This window comes from Trematomus bernacchii, unplaced genomic scaffold (genome assembly GCF_902827165.1).
Source record: "Trematomus bernacchii unplaced genomic scaffold, fTreBer1.1, whole genome shotgun sequence".
In the NCBI taxonomy this organism is placed as follows: Eukaryota; Metazoa; Chordata; class Actinopteri; order Perciformes; family Nototheniidae; genus Trematomus; species Trematomus bernacchii.
In genome coordinates, this window is record NW_022987714.1 from 9147169 (window position 1) to 9173080 (window position 25912).

A 25912-nucleotide genomic window follows, 5' to 3' on the forward strand; every position below is an offset into this window, starting at 1 on the left:
TTTCCGCATGACCTTGATTCACTGGTAGACATAATCACATGGAAAATGTTCTGGATGATTTGAATGAGAAATACTTCGAGGTAGAGAGAACAGAAATACCTCATTAAAAGCCTTCAGTTCACTTCACACATATCCTTCTTTCCTCCTCTATTTATGTTTGTCAGCTCTTCGTTCTTCGTCGTTAGATCAACCGAATAAGATTTTATAAAGAGACCCAAATATTTAGTTAAATCTTAATTACTAGTGCCAAAGACTGTGTGTATTTATTTAGCATTTTCTCGCTTTATTGACAACTTTGCAGTTCCCCACACTTCTACAGCGTGCTTTGTCTTCATTCAGCTCATTGTTTTCATGTGACAGGCTAAAGCTTTAGTGTTTTTCTTACTTTCTCCACTCTCATCAACCCTGTGCCATTTTTAGTAAGAAAGCTCAGATAAAACAGACAAAGATTGTGACTAGCTTATGAACTGATATCTTTCTCAGGAGTTGGGAGAAACCAAAAGTACTTCAGTTTTGCCAAAAACGGAGCCAGGTTCAACAATGGATCATCAAGAGGATCATGCATGATTAATCTTCCGAGACATCTGCATTAAGAAAATAGTAGATGTCTCGTTGAAATAATTGAAATTGAGGTGATTTGCAGAGGTTTACATTATCCAGCCATAGGACTCTACCCTCCACATTGGCATTGACCAGTCTGCTTCACAAGTCCAGCAACAAGTCCATAATACCAGAATATCTCTCTGCTGTTATTGAATTGCGTCCCACCAACTGAGTTTGTTATTCTATACAGAGGCTCTCTAAATAAAGTTTAATTTGTTTGCCACTGGGATGTGGCCGTCACGGGCAGTAATTTATTAGTCACACTTGCACATCATCAGCAGAATATTCATAACACACCCACATCAAGAACCCACAGCATCCCATAGCAACAGCATAGCACTTGGGAGACCTGCCATACGGCCCATGTGAAAACACTGTCATAAGAAGTTACCAGCAAATTCACCATTACCAAGACAGAACGGAGATCCAAGTGTCAGTACGGTTGTAAAGTAGATGCATGCCTCCCTCTCTCTCACACACACATACACACAAAGTCATCAGTCCACATTTCATTGGGTTCAAGTGTGATCCTCTTGGCACCACAGAGCTATCGGAGTTCAGCATGGTGCTCCTCACACCACCCTGTCAACTCCTCTCTAAGAAGTTGCACCCAGGAGCCACACAGAGCAGAATAACACTGCACAGACTGAAGGTTTTAAGACACAAGAGAAAAACTGAAAGGACACAGCAGGGGTGGAAAGTGTGGCAAAAGTTAGAGAGTGTTGAATTGATGAATGCCAGGTTGGAAAAACAAAAGTATGACAGAAAAGTTAAGACCAGTTGTATAAAGTAACTAAGTACATTTACTCAAGTACTGTTCTTTAGTACAATTTGAGGTAATTGTACTTTAATTCAGTATTTACATTTTTCGCTACTTTGTATTTCTTCCCTACTACAATTCAGAGGTCAACAGTGTATCTTTACTCCACATCATTGATTATAATACCTTTAGTTACTTTGCAGATTTGAATGATTGATATTAAATTAGCTCCATCTTTACGAGCTGTGATAAACACTTTAATTCATCAATAATTATAATCAAAACATATAATTCTGAAATGGGCCAATCTGCATAATGAGGAATTGAACATGCAGGACTTTTACTTGTAAAGTATTCCTGCTTTCTGGTGGTTCTACTTTTATTTAAGTACACAATCTGAGTACTTCTTCCCCCTCTGAAAAACACCCAGGAAGAAACTAACAAGAACTAACAGTAAGACATAAATAAAGGTAGAGGAAATTAGCCAGAAGCACTCAAAGTTTGTGAGTGATAAAGATAGACTGAGGGAAGTAAAAAATCATTAACCTCCAGGGTGTAAATATGACACAAAAGTTTTGTGAAAGAAGAGAAAAACTCTAGCAGCACTGCTGATGATGATGATGGTCACCATGATGGCGATAACCTGGGGCTTGTTAAGAGACTCATTCCACACACACATCAGTGATCTCTTTTTTCCCTGTACCCTCCCACTCAAAGTACAGGCTCACACAAGGCGTGTGGGCTCTCGTTTGAAACTTCATCTCGAAATTAAGCTCCACTCATCTCTGAGCTTTGCCTGAGGTGCAGAACACCACTACTGAGAACGAAATGGTGCAGAGGAGAAGTGAATGTGGACGTGAAGAGAAAAAGGAAAGAGATGAAGAGGCAGTACAGAACAAAGATAAAGACAGAGGCAGGAAAAAACAATGTGAAGTGGCGTGGGAGAGATAGAGGAAGACAAGTAGAAGAAATAGTTGCTCTATACCATTTCGCAGCGAAAGACAGCATGAAAAAAGGAGGGTATCCATGCATGAAGGTTTGATCAGGTGAGACCATGGAAACAGGAGGAAACGGAATGCACAGGAAAGTTGGGAGAGGAGATATTTCCACCAGCTCAGCCAGCACTCTGACACTGTTAAACAAAGGGTAGGAGCAAGAATATGCAAATGTCCTGCCAAAGGTCAAGTTTTCTCAAGACAGGTGAAAGCCTTTTCATATGCTTGAGGGATGGTACTTATCCATAGTCAATGCACTACATACTGTACATGCATGCCTCCAGTTTAGAGAAAAGTTACCACACAAAAGGAAAGCAACGTGCTGCTGTGGACGGGAATGTCAGCAACATGTCTACTACATTACATTACATGTCTTTTATCCGAAGCGACTTACATACTCAAAACTGTGGGCAATCCCCACAGGAGCAATTTGGGATGAAGTGTCTTGCCCAGGGACACAACGACATGCTGACTGCAGTGGGGTTTGAACCTGTGACCCACTAATCCGAACACCAACGCACAACCCACTACGCCACACGCCTCCCTAAAAACAATGTTTGTGTAAATGTATGCTATATTCAGAACATCTTAACCACTTTAAGTTGCCATAAGACGGATATAGAGTCTTTGTTTTTTGAAATGGTTATCTATGCTGTCACCAAAGTTACCAGACTCCAGTGAAAAAACACTAGTTTTACCTCACAGTACACAGGGGTTGCCGGTCTACTGCTGCCTTCATTGGTTAGTTAATCCGTTGTATTGTGTGACTTTGGTGAATCCTAACTAACAAAGTCAAACAATATCAGAAACAAACTTACTGATCGAGGCAGCAGTACACCTGACTAACCCCTTTGTTCTGCAAGGTAAAATTAAAATCAAATCCCGATAGAGCCTAGAGGCAATGCCGAGAGCATAGATGTTATAATAGCTTCAGCTCCCCGTCAAAAATGTGATGCCTTATGGCAATGCGAAACGGTGGAAATCTTCTACATATAGCATACAATTTAGGTTGCTGAAACACCTTTTGCTTACATCCCATCCACATCAGTACATTGTTTAGTTCCTGCTTTATGGTATATATATCATATATTCAAACTGTCCCTTTTAGAGTCAGCTAGAATAAAATGACTAAGAGGGAAATGAGATGTAGACAAGGAAGCATGGAGGAAGAGAGCTCACATGATTGGATAGCTCCACTTACCCCAACCTCCACGTGATCCGAGCCCTTGTCATCCTGCTTGTGGAGGACCTCAAAGTAATAACGTCTCGATGAGATAAGGCTGAGGGGAGAGAGAGAGAGAGAAAGCTATTGTTAGATATTTTATGCTGATGTCAAAAACTGAATCCATCTTCTATAATAAGCCACTGCAGCTCTTTCCACCTTGGGATCATTCTCAGCGACCCGCGCTCATGAAAACATACCGACCGTTATTGTGTGGAGAGTGAGACCATTGAGAAATAAAACTGTGAGAAATGTTGGTTCACCAAGAACAGGGTTGGAATAACGGAATTTAACGAGCACTGCAGTGGGGTTAGACAAACAGTTTGACTTTTCAAGCACAGATTGTCGTAAACACATGGCAACTGGACTTGAAAATAGACAGGTTAATCAGCCTTGAAGATAAATCCGTGCCACAGGCGAGATGGCAGAAGAGACAGCAGTGAAGTCAGGATATTATCAGCCTGGGGTTCTTAATAAAACACTCTTTCTGGGATAGTAAAGAACAAAATCGATGCTCCACATCAATCCACATTTTAGATTTAGGCAGGCTCCTGTATTTTTCTGGAACTCTTGGTTAGACTGAGTAAGAATCTGATTGGAAGTTTTACAGTGATTGTTATTCCCTGCACACACCAAGCGACAATGTAAAAAAAAAAGAAGAATCTAAAAAAAAATCTCGGATAATAGGCCAACATCTGCTGCTGAATGAGAGACACAGAGCAATGCTCCACACATCATTAGCTCTCAAAACACACACTTACAGTTGACGCGCACACACACACACACACACACACACACACACACACACACACACACACACACACACACACACACACACACACACACACACACACACACACACACACACACACACACACACACACACACACACACACACACACACACACACACACACACACACACACACACACACACACACACACACACACACACACACACACACACACACGTTTTTTTCATATATGTAGAGTTTTCAACTTCAAAGTGTATTGTTGACAGTTCTGCTGTTTAAGTGGCCGTGTCAGACCTGACCTTTACCTCAACTACCTCTTACCATTGATAAAAATATGCTACATTTGCTGTAAATGGAAAGGATGTATGTTTCCATCATGTATTTTCAGACATGTGAAACCAGGCATGGGAAACTAGATAGAACATTCTGAACGTTTGACCTATGCGCACTACGCATTCTAGATGGTGCAATAAAAGCGTAAAAGTTCCAACCACAATTCTGAGAAGGCGTTTGTGGTTTTTGACACCTTGAGAGCGGTTACAGCGGGTATGAAAACAATGAAGCACAGGATGCAGGCGGCCTACGCAAAGATTCAAATCAACTTCCTGGGCCAGCGAATCGTAGAGACAAGCTGTCCTTATTGTCTCTGTTAATAAATTAAAGTATAAAGTTTGCATATTTGAAATTAAATGTTTAAAGAAAATAACTTGATTCTAAACATGACATTGACAATGTGTTCTGCTTTCATGAAAAATGTTAATATTCCCTCTTCTTAAAATTGCATATTACTACTATAAGTCTTTATTTGTTTTAATTTGAACTTTACATTTTTAATTGTTCATTAAGTAAAAGTTGAACATATGTGACCTCCTTTCCCCTCAAAGATAGAAAAGGGGAAACGACCTGATGCAGAGAGGGAGGAGGCAAGAGACTATAAAAGATGATGTGTGAAGAGAAAGGGGGGGCTTTTTGAGGATTGAGAGCTTGGGGGAAGTTTTTGGAAGCTGGATTCCGGGTCTTGGGCCCTGGGACTGGGCTCTTTTAGACAGCTTTAGGACATTTGACTTGTGAACCTGTTGTTTTTGTATTTTGACTTTGTGTTTTTGTTATTTTTTGGATTCTTGTAAATCCTATATTTTTGTTAAAACCTTAATAAAACCGGTTTGTACTTTGTACATTTCGATCCAATTCCTGGTCTCTCTCGTGGTCTCTGAAGGTATCTGCTTGGTCTTATGGCGCATTTCCACTACAGGGCCTCGCTCGGCCTCGCTCGGTATGGCTAGGCCTCGTTAGGCCTTGTTAGGACTGGCTCACTTTATGCTGCGTTTCCATTACAGTTTAGTAGCTGGGGCAGTAACTATAATAACGCAGTGTAGGCGGAGCCGTGACGTCATCTTCAATGAGAAGCACAGAAAAACAACATCAGCCGTTAGCTGTTAGCACTCAAGCTCACCATATCTGTTCAGAAACTAGACAAAAGTTAAACAAGTACAAACCACAGACTGTCTGTGTCATGGCGAATACAGTCGCTGGTTTATTTATGTCTGTATAGGCCGTTGTTGTGAGTGTGGACGGTCGGAGCATATACTGCGTTAGCTTAGCCGATCTCCATTTAGAAAACACGCATTTTAAAAGGTTTTTCGCCTGCCGTCTGTCTGCAGACTTGTCAAAGCATTAATTCATGGTTTTTACTAACCGGTATCAGTATGTTGTTACTTCGGCATCATTTTGAAACGTGTATTACAATTAAATCACGGTCAAATATGTTCATTTTGTTGTAGTTGTAGCCCCCTTGCCAGCGATTCTCTCTCTAGTTTAGCATACTCAGCCCAACTCAGCCTGGTTGTTGGCCCGGAAAGAACCTCGATTTTATGGGGCCAGAAAAACTGTGAAATAGTACCCGCTAGCCGGAACTACGCCAAGTGGAAACGCAACCAAAAACGGGCCGAGCACGCTTAAAGCGAGCTACGCGCTGTAGTGGAAATGCGCCATTAGAGTGAGGTAAGAACACCCTTCCTTGGAAAAGGCTGACATTAGTTGATAATTTGGATTTCAAATTGTTTAAGGGGAATAGGAACCCTGCTAAGGTTAAACTATAGTTTCACATTGGTTACTGTGGTTGAGGTGGTTTTGATTGATGTTGAAATATGACATATGCTCTGCTGATGTGGTAATGTCACTGCTGTGACATTAATGTTTGACTCTGGCTGTGTTTGATATTACATTTGCATTGTTTTGATTGGTATAACTGGGGATCAAAATTGGGGGCTAGGGATTGTGGGTCCTGAAGCTGCCCTAATTACCAAGGGGTCTCCCAACGACACGGGGTTTTCAGTTTAGATACTGCTCTGGGGTTCTACCAGCCCACCAACACCTACTACACTATACACTCCGTTTTGCTATCCTAGCGGTCGGACATCAGAGGCTGGAGTGCCTAAAATAGGGATACGACGGGCAGTTAGGTGTTAGAGGCCACGCTGTAAACGCCCCCCTAAGCAGATTACGTTGATCTTGCGTGTAGATTCTGGGGGGTTTAGTCCTAAAAAGATTGGGCGGCCGTTCACCGGAGCCTGATCAGCACCGGAGTTTGGTATCGGAGACGGCCTAGATATTAACGTTGGTTGTATCGAAGTTAGATTCCTTTTCAGTATAGTGGCACTAGTTTTTAAAGCATGTGCCTTTAATGCATATGAAAGCTATTCTTTTGAGGGTTAAATGGCACTGCATGGAAAATGTAATTCCTATAAACAAGATCCTGTTGATTATGTTTGCCGCAGCCGGGTAGTTTGTAAAACATTTGCTGCTCTGAACTTTGGAGTGATTTGGCTCCTCCATTTTCATGTGCTGTGATATGCGACGGCTTGCTTTTTTTCTACATTTTCTTTCTTTGTTTCTGTTTCCTGTGCCTCTTTTTTCTCTCTGCTAAGGATACCTCCTGTCTCCTGTTTGTGTCCTCAAACAAACACAGTCTCATCTTCTTTGATACACACTGTGTCTCGAAATGAAAATAGCCCCACACAATCATGAGACGCCACAAAAATAAAACAATCCGAGGGTACAGAGAAGATTATTGTTGCATGATGTTATCCTTGTTGTTGTAACAAGCATGGGCATGAATATGAAAAAAATAAATGTGGGGCCTTAGTATGCTTTCTTGGGTTTTCCCTTTCCTAGTGTGTTATATAGGTTTTTGTGCATTTCAATGATATGTAGGCTAAAATCCCAAAGTTTATCTCACACACACTCCCCCCTCCCCCTGCCTGAAACACCTTAATTGGAATCCTTTGTTTACTTCCGTAATATAGTGACATCAGTATGTAACACGTGCGCTTCTAGCGCTCCAAAACATTACACATGTTGGGCTAAGGATCATCTCTCAGCAGTTGACCAATCACAACAGAGCCTGCTAGCTAACCAATCAGAGCAGACTGGGTTCTCGTTTCAGAGAGAGGGTGAAAAGAGGCACTTTTTGTACATTAAAGCATGTAAACAAGTCACAATAGAGGCACAAAATATAATTATGAAACCTGAAAATGACAATAGTGTAGCCCCTTTAAACAAGGGGACATTCAACAGTGCAAAACCCAAAGCAACGGGGTGTTGAATCGGCATATTAAAGAAGCCAGAGCCAACAACGTGTTTTCAGCATTTCGGCTTGACAAATGGCTTCAGGACTACCAGGCAAAGATGCCTGGTGTTCAACGGTTAGGATTGGCCAATTATAGCTTTTTGGATGGACTTTCTTGGCAGTACATTTGTGTGTGTTTGTTCCTTATGTGGTTGACCGAGTTGAAAGGAAAGGACAAAGGCTGAAGGGGGGGACGGTCACGTGTTGCTCCGTGCACAACATCATCCGGCTGCCCAGCGTTCTGTGACCAATAAATCACTGCAGGTGGAGGGGAGCAGTGACAGTGTGCTAAGGTCACTCTCTCATGAATAGGGAACATCTCTCTGTGCAGCTGCTGAAAACGGCACTCAGTAAACTTAAGTGCCACTTTCTGCTCCTGGCACCCTGCTTGCCCTTTCCCATGATTCAAACGTTGCAGACTTTAATCTGAGTAATACTTCAGGAAAAAGAAAACACAATTAAACAGTCTGAAACTTTACTAATAATGAGTATGTGTAGAAACTGATCAATCTGAGTCCTAAAAGTATAGGGGTGAGGGCAGCATTTAGTCTGTAGTGAAATATACTATAACGCATCACTTTAACTTTTAGTGTCAGGAAAAAAAAAACATTTATTGGAGAATTTAATCTCACTGTGTCAATACTAGAAAATTAAATGTTGGGTTGACGTGCTTTCTAACATCCTGAACTCCAAATGAACTCCAAATGATATATTCGGAGTTGTCAGTTCATTGAGTTCCTGTCCCTGAACAGACGACTCTAGATGGGTTTTAGGGATATTGGTACATTTCCTGACCGGTCATTAGATTGTCCATTTCAGCCCATAATCTGACTCCATCTGGAGGATAATCTAATGTCAGAGCGGAGAGGATGCTGTCTGCCGCCACAGTGTCAGGCTACATACAGAATACAACAAAACCAAATAAGGATACACACTATAAAATGAATAACAATTTTATGAATGAACACAACAAATGCATCCTCAACACAATATCTGTTTTCAACATCTAAGGATCTTTTTCCTTTAGTCCACTCTCAGAGAAGCACAACTTTAGCAGTCACAGATTGGCATCTCAGCCAATACAGACCTACTTAACTGTTTTAAAATACCAGATCACACACACACACACACACACACACACACACACACACACACACACACACACACACACACACACACACACACACACACACACACACACACACACACACACACACACACACACACACACACACACACACACACACACACACACACACACACACACACACACACGCACACACACACACACACACACACACACACACACACACACAGGATATCAGGATCATATCACAGTGAGAAGCAGAGAGGTGGTTAAACAGGAAGGATGAAGACAGCAGACAACACATTTAGTTTTGTTCGCAAAACCATATCTATCTTTTCTTATGCTACTTCCTTTATATGTTCTCTTTGTGACTTCAGGTGATAGTCTGTTCCAATTCTGTCGAAATTACATTTAGTTCCAAATAAATATATAGTCAGACACATGAGAAAGATGTGAAATAAATTCAGAAAATGTGTCCAGACATACTTACTCAAGATCTCTATGATGTCTTCAAGTATTATATTACAATGAAGGGATGAGATAAAGGATAGATGTGCATTAGTGTGTGTGTGTGTGTGCGTGTGCGTGTGCGTGTGTGTGTGTGTGAGTGAGAGAGTGTGTGCGTCTGGCCACACCATTCTCCTAGTGATGGATGACGATGCGGGCTTCGGTTGAAAGAGATGAAGAGACCGACAGACAGGTGGAGAGAAACATCAAGGAGGAATGATATAAATGAACAGTAGAGGGATTTATAAATCATTTCTGTATCATAAAAGGAGAAAATACATTCCAATGAATATCACTGAGACGTTGTTTCATCCAGAACACCACGCCAGAAGAGAGATTAAAAAAACAAAACGTAAGAGAGCGAGTGAAGGGCAAATGAGAGATGGAAGGGGAAGAATAGCTATTAGCGTGTGACTCAGAGGATGAGTGGAGGACACAAAACAAGAGTCTAATTGCCTGACTAATTGGAGTCTTTGTATCCAGTTTCCCTTCATTGGGCTGAACGGATGAAGACAGACAAAGGAGCGAGACTGGGCTGGATAACACAAGACGGGACTGTTGGAGCTGAATAACGTTCCGGGAGTATCATCCAAAATCTGCAGGATTTTAAGTATGAAATATTTATTTGGCATGAACGTATAGAGAGTGCTTCTTTAGTCCTGCTGAGTGACAAACCCCTTTCATGAGCATCTCAAAGAGAGCTGTTGTACTGTGGGTTTGTCTAAAGAAATATACCAAAGCCTGGGTGCCAAACTGCCTGAAGGCAGACAGATCAATCTACACACACACCCTCAGTGTTACTAACCTGGTCTGCAATCAGTCCTTGGTAAACACCAGTTCTTTCTCCTATAGCTTTCCCTTCACCACGCTCATCTGCCCTCCAGCGACAGCAATTTCCTGATTCTGCTTTTTCCACTATCTCCTCTTTTGTCTAACTCAGTTTCTTATTAACGCTATCTGACTGTCACCCCATCCCTGTCCCCCTCTTTCTCTCGCCAGATCTCTCCCTCTCCAATACCCACAGGTGGCCTTTGAAAAAAAAGACAGCTATCCTCTCAACTACATTAATGATACCAGTGTTTAAAGCTGCCCCAAGCAGACGCACAAACTTCACTTTTCTGTCTCCCCTCTTCAGTCCATTTCTCATGCATTCCTCTAATCCATCAGAGAGCTATCACGCTGCTCTTCCCTGCAGCCTCAATAAATCCTCTTTCTTCCATCCCCTCCCTTCCCTTCGTCCCCCCTCTGCTCCCCTTCATCCTCCTGCTTGTTCCCCGTCTCTCTTCTCCTGTATCTCGTCCGTTGCTTCTCTCCAAAGCTCTCTCTTCTTCCCTATCTACCGCGTCCAATTCCCCCCATATGTAATTATCTAATATAGCATTACAGAATGACTATCTTCAATGCTTTTCTCTTCTCTACGCCTCCACTTCAACCATTTCTCGCTTTGATTTAGCATTAACACTCCTTCTCTCTTTCTACTGGCCTCAATGTGTGGATATGTGAGGAATTCAAAATTGTTTTTGAGTATCTCACTATGCCTTCTCTCCTGTGGTTTGTGTATGTGTGCCACACTGTGAAGCATATGTTCTTCCATAACAGTGAAGTGCAATTACAATCATTATATTACATCAAGGTCAAACAATACTTCACATACAAGAGGTACACAAGTATACAGAACCTGTGTAAGTAGGGATTTAGGAGAAAGGCTAGCAACAATTTTCTTATTGTCGACAAATCCCATCAAAGGACAAAAACTAACAATGAACTGATGCAACAAGTATTGTCTGTGTTCCTTAAAGCTTGATAACGTGTAATCTTCTGCCATAGAGCTCTGATGTTATGCAAAAATCATTGACCAACATTGTTGCTCTGCCAGGAGTGTCCCTCCATTACGATAAACATGGGGACTGTAGTGTTTTTGAAGCCAATCCAACACACCTCAAAATACTCAGTGTTGTAAAATAAATACACTATTTACTCCTATTTGAGTATCGTCAAAACAAAAAAGTTCCCAACTATTTGACAAAATAGCTTAAAAAAAGAACATGTTGTCTTTTTGTGTTAAGATTTATAATGATTTTATTTCAGATTAATAATAAGTGAGAGCCAATTTTCATCTATTTTGAAACACAAAATGTTTCACCATATTTGAAGGCAGGGTGAAAAGACAAGTTGTTCTTTTAAAAAATTGAGGTACAAAGGCACTTCCAAAAAGTCTTTCGTAGGTTGCACTTGGTTGCACACACTAAATGTGAAAGCAATAGTTCATAAATACAGCAATAAAGAATGAGAGCTTAAAGGTGGGGTAGGTAATTCACTTCAGAAACACTTTTTGTTATATTCCATGGAATGCTCTTAACATCCCGATAGCAATGAATACATTAAATGCTTTGACAATAAATACATTCAAATTCATCTGTGGAAGCCGTGGTGCTGTAAAAAGCACGACCAGTTACTTTAGCCGGCCCGGCTAAAATAACTGGATGGCCTACCTGCCTGCCTGTCTCGTGCCCTCATTGGTCATGTGCGCGTTCGTGTGTGTTGGAGGAGGGGCTCTGTAAGGAAGTCTGAAAGAAGGGGCAGATTTTTTTCGGCTGCGTACTTTCAAATTCTAGCGCACTCAAGCTGGTTTCTCCATTCTTACCTACCCTACCTTTAAGAGAGAAGTTCATTCCCTGTTTACTTCTTCACTTCCTCACCTACGCACACCTGGCCAATCATAAAGTGGGCATAAATGTTGAAATGTTAGTTTCTGAAACTTCCAGAAGTTGTCGGATGCAATCACTATTGATCTCTTCACTTGACATCCTCAATAGTCACTAAATCACTTTTCAAACGTTCCACAGCTGCTCTGAATCTAATTGCTGGGTTTCCTCAGACTGCGCTGACCCTCCGTCATCATTACTGTCTCTAATCGCGTTTGGCCCGAAGCAACCCTGTGTTACCGTTTGGTGGTAATCAAGTATTACTGCCAATCAGAAGTCCGCTACCAAAGTCTTTCACAGCTCAAGAGATTTGCATCAACACCCCGAATAAATTCTGATTAAACATACGCCACATCACACATACACACGACTAGACGCACACGCTCAGACATAGATTTGTGTCTCAGCAGGATCCCATCACCCATAGAAACAGATGGAGGACTGAAGGCCTGAGGGAAGAAAGTGGGGCAGAGGAGTCATTGCTGCTCGCTGGCAAACACGTTCATTCTAATTCAACAGCTATAGCGCATCAACCAATTACCTTGAGTGGAGAGATGTTGACAAAATACATAGAGAAACATACACTCACAATATATACATATGAGACAGTGCAGGTGCAATATCCAGCCTCAATGATCAGTATTCCTTTGACACTTTGAACACAAGTGCTATACTTCCCTCTCTCTAAATGCTTGAGTCTCCACGCCAGCTAATAGCCAGCAGTGCTTAAATGATTCAATTATAGATACTGAGAGATCCCATAGTGAAATAACCAGTCATTCTCCACTAGCTTTCCCTTATTGTTGCTGGGAAAAGTGTGGTTAACTCTCTCCCTCCAACTATTATCGGCCTTTGGAGGTTTTCTGTTAAGTCATGTGTATGGAAAACAAATGAAAGCAATTGCAGTATGAAAGAAAAAGAAAAACTAATTCTAAGAGAAGAAAGAAAGGCGTATAAAAGTAAGAAAGAACACACAAACTCTCACACGCAGAAAAGGACAAACACACATCAACGCCCAAATGTCCGTGGAGGATCGGGCGTAAATGTCATTTCCAGCAATTTGTGAACTGAAAGCTGCTCCTTCAAAATGCCAGCGGTGGCAGCCCAGATAACCTTGGAATTCACTCATCCCTTCCCTCCTCGTCACGCAGCTGTCAAAGGTCAGCAGCAGCCATTTTTTATTTGAATCATTACACCTGAAGGTGAACAACCAAGCTCACAAGTTGGACACTCATCCACATAAGCACATGTGGATTAATTGCAGACACAGAAATTACTTAATTGACAAAGAAAATGTAATCTCTGACCTTATTCTGGCCAGACTGAGGAGATGAAGCTAGAGATCATTTGTCTTAAATATCCTTCAAACGATATTCCTTTTCATCTCAAACTTACTGTCAATCATATCCCGGTCTGAGCTGCTTTAAAGGTTCTAAAATACTTTACATCATGCGGTGAAAGACTTGGCTTAGTACGCGACTCACACTTTAAAGAATTTTAGCAAATGTCAATCTCCCCGGTGTTGTCTATACAGCCCGAGGCTCAGGTAGCTGTGTCAGCGAGCGGAGGCAGTGTTGTCAGGGTTACCCGAGTTCCTCATCCGATTGCCTCACTGTCACTCATCAGGATGTTGTGACAGCAGCTATCAGGCACTGCCAAACATCCCTTTGCAGGTGTGAGCAGAGGTGGAGACAAAGAATTAGACAGAAAGGGACACTTTCAACTTTGTGCCATCAAAAGGGAGACGCGTTTTCGTACTTTGTACTTTGATCCAGTCTAGCTTGAATGTTTTAAAGCTTTATTTTGAAAGTACAGAATGTTGTCTCACTATTTATTTTAGAAGTGTATTTCTTTTTTTCTTAAACGGTTCATTGTTTAGACAATTTATGCCAAAGCAGAATCAAAAATTGTGCCTTTGAAAAATATGTATTTGTCTAAAAAACAGTCCAACACATTACAATATTTAGTGACATAAACCGTAACCAGCAAATGGAAAAGGCCCATTTCTTTATAGCTTAGCTTTCTAAAAATAATTAGACAAGGGACTGTCAAAATTATCACTGTAATCAAGAATAACTCATCCCAAACAAGTCACTGGGGCTATAAACAGTTGTTTTGATTGTTGTTAACACATTTCATTTAACGATATGGTTGCATAAATCCTTATATAGATACATTTTAGTGATGAGATGAGTCACAAAAGTGTGTTATGCCAAAGCTGAAGGATATAATCTGACAAATGCTCTCCATCCTCAAGTTTTATTTAGCAAACTTCAGAATTAGAACACACACACACACACACACACACACACACACACACACACACACACACACACACACACACACACACACACACACACACACACACACACACACAACACACACACACACACACACACACACACACACACACACACACACACACACACACACACACACACACACACACACACACACACACACACACACACACACACACACACACACACACACACACACACACACACACACACACACACACTTTGTGAGTCATTACCTCCAGGTGGCCACAGCCAGGTGGTGTTAATGGCGGCCCGATCTCCCCAACAGGTGTACTGATCCTACCTTCCTGTCCATCCCATCTATTTAAATTGCCACCCAGGATAGACTTTCACACATCACGGCAACAGGAAGGCCACACCCCACTGATGGAGCATCATTTCTGTCACTACTTGAACAGCATGTGTCTCAGATGAGTTCACTGCAGCATATGCCCACCTAACCCTCTGCTACTACCCTTTCACCGTTTCACATTCCCTCCCCAAATGTATATGCATATGGTGGTAGAGGGATAAAAAGTTAAATATAAACCATCAAAAGTCAGTAGGGTACAGTGGGAAAGAGAGAATGAGGGCCTGATGGGTAAAATGTAGCATTATTTAGATGAAGTAAGTGCACCTGAAAGCCGTAGTTGCCGTCATCCATGACGCATAGTGAGCACAGAGGGACTGCCAACTGGAGGGTGATTTTATATGTGTGTGTCAATGTGTGTGTGTGTGGGTTGGTTTCAGTAGCCTTTGAATATATCGTGTAAGTCCAGTGAACCCCTCAACAACAATATGCTTTATTCCCTGACAATATGATTCCTTCCTGCAGCAGCCATTACTCACTGTTCACTCAGCTCTACTGCGGCCGCTGTACAGCTCCAATGGACCGAGACGTATAAGTAACCACCGACCAAAGAGCGAGTAAAAGGAGAGAAAGTAACTAAAAACCAACCTTGCCAAAGTGGGAGTGTCTGTTGTGTTTCACTCTCCTCTGTTCAATTACGTTTCTGCAGACTGCTCTCCGTTTGGTTGTGCTCAGCTCTGCACCATTCAACTCCATTCTTCCATGCTCCATTTACACTTTAGCTACCATTTATTCCTGTTCTGGGCTCAATATTATAATAACTAGGAAAAGTAGCATATGTACTGTAAAAGCTTTTTGAAAACTGCAGCTTTGTGTTAGAATAGAGTCTGTTACTAGACTCAAATGGCCCTGAACTTATTCTTTAATAACAAATTGCAGAGGATCACGCTACCAGGGGCAAACTGTAGCCTTGTGTATGATGAATAATAATTTTCACAATGGCTTTCCATCTGCGAAATTGAGCGTAATATTCTCGAAACACAAAATGAGTTTGCTTTAATTATTCCTTTATTTTATCTGGTTTACAAATGTTTTAAATGACCAGGTGATGAAATGCGTCTCATTATTATTGCTGTAAAAATGATATCTTGTTATGTTCTGCACTAATATTTTACTCATTTCCATTCCATCCCATCTCATTTTGAAGAATACCTTTTTTGAATGCACGGCGATTAATCCAGCTGCACACACAATTTGCCACGCACAGGAGCCTATCAGCTTGGCTATAAACAGATGGAGTGCAGCAGTGTGTGAGGGATGGGTGTCGCGCAGTGCGGCAGAGGGAACATTTGGATGACAAATACTCTGCCTTCGCTGTGCGGAGTTTCAAAAAAGTCATCGGATGCATAATGGAATTTTAAATGTCATGGTATTCAACGTGCACATTAAAGACATGGACATGTACTTGCTTGCGTGTCAAAAAAATAATGTCTCACGCAGGCCCACACACACAAAAACCTCCAAGTAAATGTTGCGTTATTCTCTTAATCTATATTTTAATGAAATAAACTGATGTGACTTTAGTCGTTAGCTCTTTCCATCCGTAAAATCACACAATATTTCAAGACGTTTAATATCTGGCACCGATATTTCACAACCTGATGGTTGATTAATGATTCACTTTACACAGGAGTGGAGAATATTCAAATTATTTGAAGGTAGCGAGCAACAATTGGTGTGTGTGTGTTTTATGTAGGTTGATAACTATGCCTGTTTTTACGATCTCAGTGGGGTGGGCAGGACACAGCAGACGCATGTTCTCTTCAACAGCTCTCCTTAAGTGGGCAATTGTATTATTGTCACCGTGACTTAAGTGTAGGCAACTATCCAGCAGTTTCTACAAAGACACAGATTGCAGACACATCCACACATACTCACACGGATAAAATAGAAACAGAGTGACGGGTCACAAAATCATCAATGTATCAGACACATTTCCAGTGGCTGAGAAAGTTCTCAAAACATTTCAACTATTAGCAAAAGCAGCAAAAGTATAGAATAAATCTGTTACAAAAGTTAACCCTTTCAAATTTTTCTTAGCTTATAAATATTACATTGCTTTTGCATCAAAGAATACAATACTAAAAGTTTGTTTTGTTAACATATTATCGATGCTTTAATCTGTACTTCACTTTATAGTAAAAGGTAGTAAAGGTGAGCCTCACTTTAGCTACTTTATATGCTGCCATAAAGCTTGTACATTTCGCCCAGTGGATCAAAAATACTTGTCTCATCTAAACCTATGATAATACATGATCTGCATTGATTTGTTGATTTTTCTTTGCAGTATTAATTTAAATCTGCAAAGTAATTAGTGACTTATTTATCAAATAAATGTTGTGGGGTAAGACGTACAGTATTAGACACTGAAGTATAGTTGAGTAGAAAATAGAGTTGAGGAAATAAGCAGACTAAGTAACCATTTAGTTGAGTGAATGTACTTTCAGCACACATTTCTGCTCTGAATAGTGTTTTTAAATGTTACACACACTCAGTCTTGTTAATGTTCCACCTTCTGCCTTGATGGTTGGATGCTCTGTTGTTGTGATGTTATTGTTGGAGAACGTAAGACACTTGTGAGACAGAAGGAGAAAATAGAAAAACTTTCAGCTGCCGCCTCCTCTCTATTCTTCTTCTACCTAATCTTTTGTCAACTCTCTTCTCCCCTGTAGTCGGGTGTGCCTTCTGTGCCCACCAGGCTTATCCTACGCACAGACACACACAAATACTTGCCAACAGGTTCTGGGGCCTCATTTATAAAGCCTTGCGTAGGATTCACGAGGGAAGGTTGCTTACGTAGGACAAAGCAAATAAATACGCACAGACATTTTCCGATTCATAAAACACTGCGTACCGGCGTAGGACTTGCGTACGGCACGTCCTACGCCGGTTTCCCTTTATAAATCACAATCAACTCAAAATGCGGCGCAGCTTTTGCGGCCCATATTTGCCGATAAATAGTCAAAGAAATGTCCCGTATTAATATTCATTTCACTGACTGCAAGAAGAAGATCGCAGGAAATGACGACAGAACAGCTAAAAAAGACATTTCACACCGTGCCAGATTTGGGTTATTTTGGGGAGGTCGAGATAAATCATATTGTTTGGTGGATGCAGTTTGAACCAGAGTAGCAGCATGGAGGTCGGATCGTCACCAAAATAAATAAATAAGGGGTCCGAAAAAGGTTAATGACAGTGTGTCAGTGTGTTTGTACCGGGGACAGGAGACACCCGCTTGATGAGAAACTGTAAGAAATGATCGGGGAATCCCTCCGGAGTGGAGTCATGACGACTAGATCTGAATGATTTTTTTTGTAATTGGTGGTTTGTGTTCCAGCTGTCAATCTGTGCGCAGCGTCTCCACTGCAGCCTGTGCATCTCACCCCCCCACCCCCGCAGCAACTCTATATCCATAATCCACCAGTTAAAGGAAATAAAACTAATGTGTTGTGTTATATTAGCTGTACAATTTACCACATGGTGTTCTTAGTTTCCATACCTCCTGTGTTTTACGAGCGACTTAAATCAAGTATTGACGAACGGCATAAAACATGATTAAACATGATAGTATGCTCGTATCTATACAACCTATAGAAAAGCAAAACGGCGTCAGTTTAAAGTAATTCTATCCTTCTGTTTACCGCATCATTTATGAGAATACATTTCTTACCTAGAGAACATCATCGAGGGGTGATCAATAACATTTCCGTATTTATTTATTTCTCCAAGTTATGTTTTTGTGTGCACTGAGGAGTCTCAAACAGGCGTTTGTTTAATCATTTTAAGATTGGCTTTAATTCTTCGTATATGATACATGAGAGCTAACATTTTATTTATGGTATTATTTCCACATATTTCTCTCCATTCTTCCTTCTGCCAACGGTGCAGTTTCTCGTCTCTCCCGTTTTTGTGCGTAGTGCGTACGCATGGGTCAGAGTTTGCGTGGAGGACCGCACATTTTCCCGTCAAGTTTGTTTTTTATAAAATCGCAAACATTGCGTAGAAACTGGCGTACGCCATCTTTTGAGCGTACGCACCGTTTATAAATGAGGCCCCTGGCCTGCATTCAGTCCCTTATGGCATTAATGAATGTTAAATCATCATAATCTGTGTGTGTGTACCAATTTCTACCATTCGAAGTGAAGCAGAATGTTCAATATGACTGTTTTTAAAAGAGCATTTAACATTATTTCGTTACTTTATGCATCTTAACCATCCCTCTCAGAATGATTCACAATGAGTTAAGATGAAACCTTGACACATGACGAGACATTGGAGCAATGCGTTGACTCGAATTAAATGCAATGTCAAATTAGAATGGCAATCAAAGAAAATAATATATAACATTCTATAAGACACGTTCATTGAATGTCTTCCATCTCATTTGCCTTTCATAGATGTGGTCTTTCTGGCATGATGAGGGCACCACTGTGTTAATGTAACATGACTACATGACCGTCTTGAAAAGGCATCAGTGGGCAGGATACCAATGCCTTTTTCTTTTTAGAATGTCGCAGTGGGGAACACCACAAATAAAATGTTTTAATATTATGATTTAATTTGATGCGGTTCTTTTCATTTTGCATAATGAGTGGAGATGTTGATTAAAACTCAAAGCTTCTGTAAAAAACATGTAGCACATGTGGGATGTGAAGGACCAGGGCAATGTTTAATGTTAACTTGGGCTTGATGTTGGTCCCTAAATCCATGGGCGTCGCAGTCATTATATGAGGGTGGGACAAGTCCCCCCCACTTTTTCAAATGATTAGTTTAGACCCCCCCACTTTTACTATGCGGAAAGTCCGTGAATCGGTCTATCCACTCGCCGCACTTTGTAGAGCGCTGTGTCAGTGCTTCACTATCAAATGAAATCCATTCCACTTGCTTATTGAGAGAATGCCCAAATCAATGAAACTCCGTACCATGTTTTCACTGCTACTTTGTACCAAGGCAGATTCTCACATAGCGCGCGCATGTTCAAGAAGTGTTGTCATAGTTGGACAGCTCACATCTGTTGTATGAAGCGATGCCGGTAGCGGAGGTAAGGCACACACACCAAATGATCAGGAAAAGGTTAATACAGCGAAAATCAAAGCTGACGATCTCTTGGTTTGATATGTTTTCTCCCCCAGACAACATGGACATAAGAACATTTTTTTCAAAGAAGAGGAAAGTAAGTCATCAGCTGGTAGCAGTTAATCAGTTAACAGTGATGGCGGTGTCTCACTTCTGGAGAGGAGTTTCGTCTTCATGTCATGATAGAGAGATACAAATACTGAATAGTTTAGAAAAGGCATCGAAATGCCAGGTTACTAGTATTTATCATGTAAACAGGGAACATGAATAACCCGATCTCTCTGTGCTCATGTAAACACCATATCCCCAATATGATCATAACCGGGATAATACTCATAAACGGCTTACTGATGTCCATGTAGAGACGCAGTCAGTGTGTTTTACTGGAGCCTCAGTTCGATAAGAGATTCTTTTCTGAGTTCTTTAACTTAGGTACTCTCTCTCAAAATGGTAATGTGCATTATGTTTTAATTATACTTATCATTCAGAAGCTTTTTGTGTGTGTTTATGTTTTACTGAGTGCTTATAGGCTATTTCCATCCCAGTATTCAGTTAACTATTTATTTTCTGTGCACATTACATAGAATATTCTACCTACTGCTTGGGACTTTGAGTCTTCAAAATGTCCAATGTCACAGACTGGGATTTACTTTAGAGTCAGTTCTATTTACATTCAGTATGACTTGTTATGATTCAATGTGAAAGAGTATACTGCTCAATAAATAATTATCACTTCACCACCTCTCTTGACATCTGGGCACTTGAGTCAGAGGCAGAATGCAGGGACAGTGGAAAGAGGTCCATTGCTGAGGTGAGTGATGAAAGGGAAATGACAGTTGAGAGTAAATTGTGATGTGGACTCTCATCCCAGGATTTTAAGGAAATCAGTGGGGATATTGAACAGGAAACATTTCAGTCAAGGGGCATCATATGACCAATATAGACAGAAGAGCAACATTTATTTGAACATTTAAGTCAATGATACCATTCCTAGGTGAACTTAACATCCGTATGGAGTCAGATCAGTCTCAATATTAATAAATGCTCACAGAAGGATTCACAAATGTATTTTGAGATTTATATATAAATGACTCTCCACAACAATATCTCTCAATGCACTAATTCAAAGACAGCTCTGAATTAATAATCAAATATGTTTCCTTTCTTTACTACTGGATGAAATTACAAAATGTACCCATCATTTTCCTCATGCTAGTATAGCCACATAAAAGTATCAAACCACCTGTTAAAATGCACCAGAATACAGGAAATCTATTTTTTTTTTCGCCCCCACACCCCCCGTTAAAAATGTCCCCCCCACATTCAGGATGCTTCCTACGCCCATGCCTAAATCACTCTTATATTCCACATAGCTGATATTTATAATTCATTCATTAAGTTATTAGTGCCACTCTGATCAGCTTTTGATTCTAGAGCACCAACTGCACACTTACTTAATTCAGAATAACAAAATTGCCCCTCCTGTGATTTTGCACAAGTCCATATACTGTAGTGATTTCTCAGCCCTATGGTTTTGCTTTGAAAATGAATAATTCTTGCAATAACTTCCACTTCATACAAAATCAGTATTTGGCTTTTGTTTTATTCAAAGTAATTGTAGATAATGCAGTGAACAGCTCATTGACTGCCAGTATGAATTTGTCTTGACAATATCACCAAGCCACAGGAAGCTATTTTGACCATTTGTATTTTCCATCAATTGTAAAAATAATAGAGTAAAAGTCAGAGTAAAAGTAACTTTGAATCCAACCCACACAGCTTTCAGCGTTTGAAACAAAGGCATAGCTGTAAACACTCATTCAAAATTAACAAAACACATTGTGTTCTTTTTCTTCCTTGTGTGCGTTTATCTTACAGCTTGTACCGTCTTGAAGTGCTGAAATATTCGAAACCTTCCCTACACCATGGGCAGTGTGTGTGTGCCTGAGTGTGTGTGTGAATAATTGAAGCCAGCACTCTACATCTTCATCCAATCAGACCAATGCGGGAACCCAGAGGAACAGGAGCAGTGCTTCTTGGAATCTCTTCTTTTGCAGCATAATCATATAAATGTAACAATGACTGCAGAAACAAACTGAGTGCAGATCATTACTAATATGTAATATTAAAGGATGCTTTCATGCTAGCAGTTTCGAGCAATTAGGGAGAGAGATGTGTTGAATCTGAGAGGAGACGAAAGGGTAATACATTCTCATCTTACATTTAGAGAGCGAGAGGTTTTTCAACTGGTATGATCCTCCACATTCTCGACACCTAATGAGAACACTCTACTGTGGCTATGTTAATTCATACATACGTGAAAGTGCACAGATAAACACAGAAGTGACACTCCACCTGGTTTCTAGTGTCCAGTGAACACTCGAGCCATCCATTTCCTTCTGCATGTGAGCCGTAAAAGCCCTCTGAGGCAATTATGTTATAAAAAGAGGCTGTGGACCGACATGAACTGACTCTACAGGGAGTGTGATCGGTACCAACTGCTACTTAACACTTGGAGAGACACTTTACAAGAACAGTTGTGGTGGTGTGTATTTGTCAAGATCACTGTTAGCTGTTAACGGGGCTTTGTTTTGGTCTCTGTACTGGATTTAGAGTGAATTAAGTGAGCTGTTCGCAAATGTGTGCGGCTGTCACAGGTACTTACTGCACAGACTTGGAGGACTGGGACCTGAACTTGCTGAACTCGCCTGGAGCGGTCCACTCTGTACCGAGCTGCAACACACAAGAAAGTAGACACAGATCAGAGAGGGTGTGAGAGAAAGAGAGGTGGACATGAGCAGCATAGGACATTTTCAGGCACAGTGTGAAACAGTATTCCTATGAAAAAATTCATCTTAGAAATCAACTTTGTGAGATAGAAAAACACAACTTTGACTGAATTCTTAGGCATCAAAAGGGTCCTGTGTGTCTGTGTTTTCCCTGACTAAGAATAAACTGCATTTCATGATTTATTGTGAGAAACAACGCAATTATACATCAAATCAGACAGACTTATAGCCACCCCGCCCCCCATATAGCCTAAATGGAATTATCCTTTGTTTCATAATGACATTTTCCCACCATTATGATGATTTGACTGTAAGATTGGCAATTCAATCAGGCTCCGTAGATCCAATTGTCGAATAAAAGTGACTCTGATTCATTCCCTGGTTATGATAGCACACTAAATGAAGCGTAACAGGAACACAAGACAAAAAGACCCAGAGGCAACAGGTAGAGTCAACGAGAAGGCTAAGCAGAGACATGAGCTAAAAGCTACAAAAAGAGAGACATTTGGATCCATTCCATGCCAATACTGGGTCTAAGAAGCCGGCTCATCCTGACTCCCGGGACTCCGGTTTAAGCCCTGTGGTAGAATCAGTACCCATTCATTTCCTCAGCAAGCCAACGCCACTAATTATGGCCCCTGCTGCGGCTGATCCATAATGAAGGAGCAGGCTAAGATCATAGCGGGCATGCCTTTAATTGTTTGTGCTGGACACGCTTCTGGGTTTGAATCCCGGTCAGAACACATTGTGCTGCGCTGTCAACACATCACAAGAGACTTTCAGCTTGTAAATGGCTGCTGATCCTCACTCTGGGTATACTCTGTGCAGCACACACACTAACTCCCACCTACAATATAATCACACACACATATTTGAAATTGCAATTATACAATGGCACCTCTGATCACATTTGCTGGCATGAGAAGAAAACCTAAAAAGAAAAAAAAAAAGGGCACTAATGTCTGTCCAAAAGCACCAGGCCCCTGGCAGTGCTGAAGCCTCTGAGAGACTCTGTGAAGCAGTTGGCTGGAGAGGAGGAGGACACAATGTGCGCTACTGTGCCTTCACTCTGAAGCCCGCAGCATGCTGCTGCCGTAGTACATTTCCACACCAACAATTTCCTCACAGATTCCTCCTCTGGCACAGGAAGTGTGGTACAAGTTATATCACTGGGAGTTAACATTGTAATGGAAAGTGTCTAAGTAGTAGATTAAGCTCACCCAGCTAAATGTAACTTGCTCAAGCTGCGTCTCAATAATACTTTTGCTTAGTACACTGTCATGTCGTAAACTGTTCAATTTCGATCGTGAGGCTTTGTCTCAAATCACACACAGCTGCTGTGCCCTCAGAATGACGATCAACGCTGTTAGCTAGGGCTAAGTTAGCGTTACAAATCATTACTAAGCGTTTTGAGCACCAGGAAAAGCGCTATATAAATGTTATTATTATTATTATTATTACACACTGCTCAATTAACCCAATAACATTAACAGTGGCTTCTTTTTTTAAACTAGTATAGTGGTACTCTCATTAAAGGATATAAAAAAAAACACTTATTTTTATAGAGTGTGGTGTTCACCGGAGGAACCACAATCACACTTTTCCCACAATTTCAGTTTTCGCAATTGTTGAGAAGTGTCCAGCGTTCCTCTCTCTTTTTAAGATTGCACCATCAAGGTTCTGTACGGAAAGTGCCCTGCATTTAGCCACATTTCACATTGGGACCCACCTTTTGCCCTTAAAATAGCATAATAGCTAGCAAGTACGAAAGTACACAAATTGACACACATCATAAGTTTACATTTAAAATGAAAGCTCTTCTTTCATATCAATACACAATGTGATTATATTGTAGAATAGGGTGGAAAACACTTATAAATGATGTGAGGCTGCTATGGTCTGGGGTGGGTTTTATATCAGCACTGGTTGTTAAATGTCATAATTAATGGTTTGTGGTTAACAGCCTTCATTAAAGAGCACTCCACCTGTATCATGTTACTGTAATTATTGGATATGAAATACATTTGGCTGTTTTATGTAGGTCACGTCACCTCAAGCCCCAACCCTTAAGCAAGTTTGTGTCGAACTGTCGATGTTGAAGAATCGGAGGAATGAAACCTTTAATGGTCACACATGCAGAGCACACAGCACACATCCCATCCTAGTACCAGGAGTCTAGTACTAGGAGCAGTGGGCAGCTATTGTACAGCGCCCGGGGAGCAATGGGAGTGGGGGGGTGTCCGATGCCTTGCTCAAGGGCACCATGGCAGGCCGGGAGGTGAACTGGGACCTCTCCATGTAGCGGTCCACACTCCATATTTTAGGTCTGGTCGGGGACTTGAACCGGCGACCCATACGGCTCCCAGTCCAAGCCCCTACTGACTGAGCCACTGCCGATGTTGAAGTTTTATTATGCTTATTATGTTTCTGTAACATATATACTGCATGTCTTTCCATCCTGGGAGAGGGGTCCCTCCTCTGATGCTCCACCATGGTGGTCCTGGGGTTTATTCTGGGGATTTCTTTCCTTGTATGCTGTAAGGGTCCATCAACAGGGGTTTGTTATATACTGTACAGATTTGAATGCACCTGAGATAAATGTGTAATGCGTGATATTTGTCAATATTAATAACATTTGATTGCTTGATTGGTTGAATGCTATTGGAGCCATAATGTGTCTCAGCCTTGATGCTGCTGTACTAACGTTTAGCTTGTCTCATTTGGCTTTTAGAAACACTTGTATCTGCTTATTAATACACCAACACTGAGCCCATTCTGACTACATGAACTAAATGAAAGTTGGAACTCATTTAACTTACCTAGACTGCTTTTAAAGTGTTCTTTATGTTTTGTTCAGCTCATACTGACTTACAAAAGGGAAGACTGCAGAAAGTAGTGCAGTATAATCTCATTTAAGCTCGTCTCCCTCAGAAGAACCATCATTAAAATACAATCTTTGTCAATGCAAAGTACTGTTGGTTTCTCTAGAGACGCAGGGAATCTTTAGTGAAAGTTAAATAACTTTGACAAATCAAAGCCGAATGGAATTGCAGCACTTAAAAAACCTTCACAGCAGAGAAAAGTGAAAGAAAAAAGAAGCTGTGACTTATAACTTT

General features: G+C 41.0%; 1 protein-coding gene across 2 annotated transcripts in view; it reads right to left on the reverse strand.

The window, feature by feature from the left end:
• The window catches only part of b4galnt4a (beta-1,4-N-acetyl-galactosaminyl transferase 4a), a 151125-nt gene that overhangs the window by 20077 nt on the left and 105136 nt on the right, over positions 1–25912 (reverse strand). For both annotated transcript variants that reach the window (XM_034141108.1, XM_034141107.1), the window contains 2 exons: positions 22673–22740; positions 3560–3638 (listed from right to left, as the gene is read on the reverse strand). In XM_034141108.1, the coding sequence (XP_033996999.1) occupies positions 3560–3638; positions 22673–22740 (147 nt within the window). The remainder of the gene's footprint in view (positions 1–3559; positions 3639–22672; positions 22741–25912) is intronic.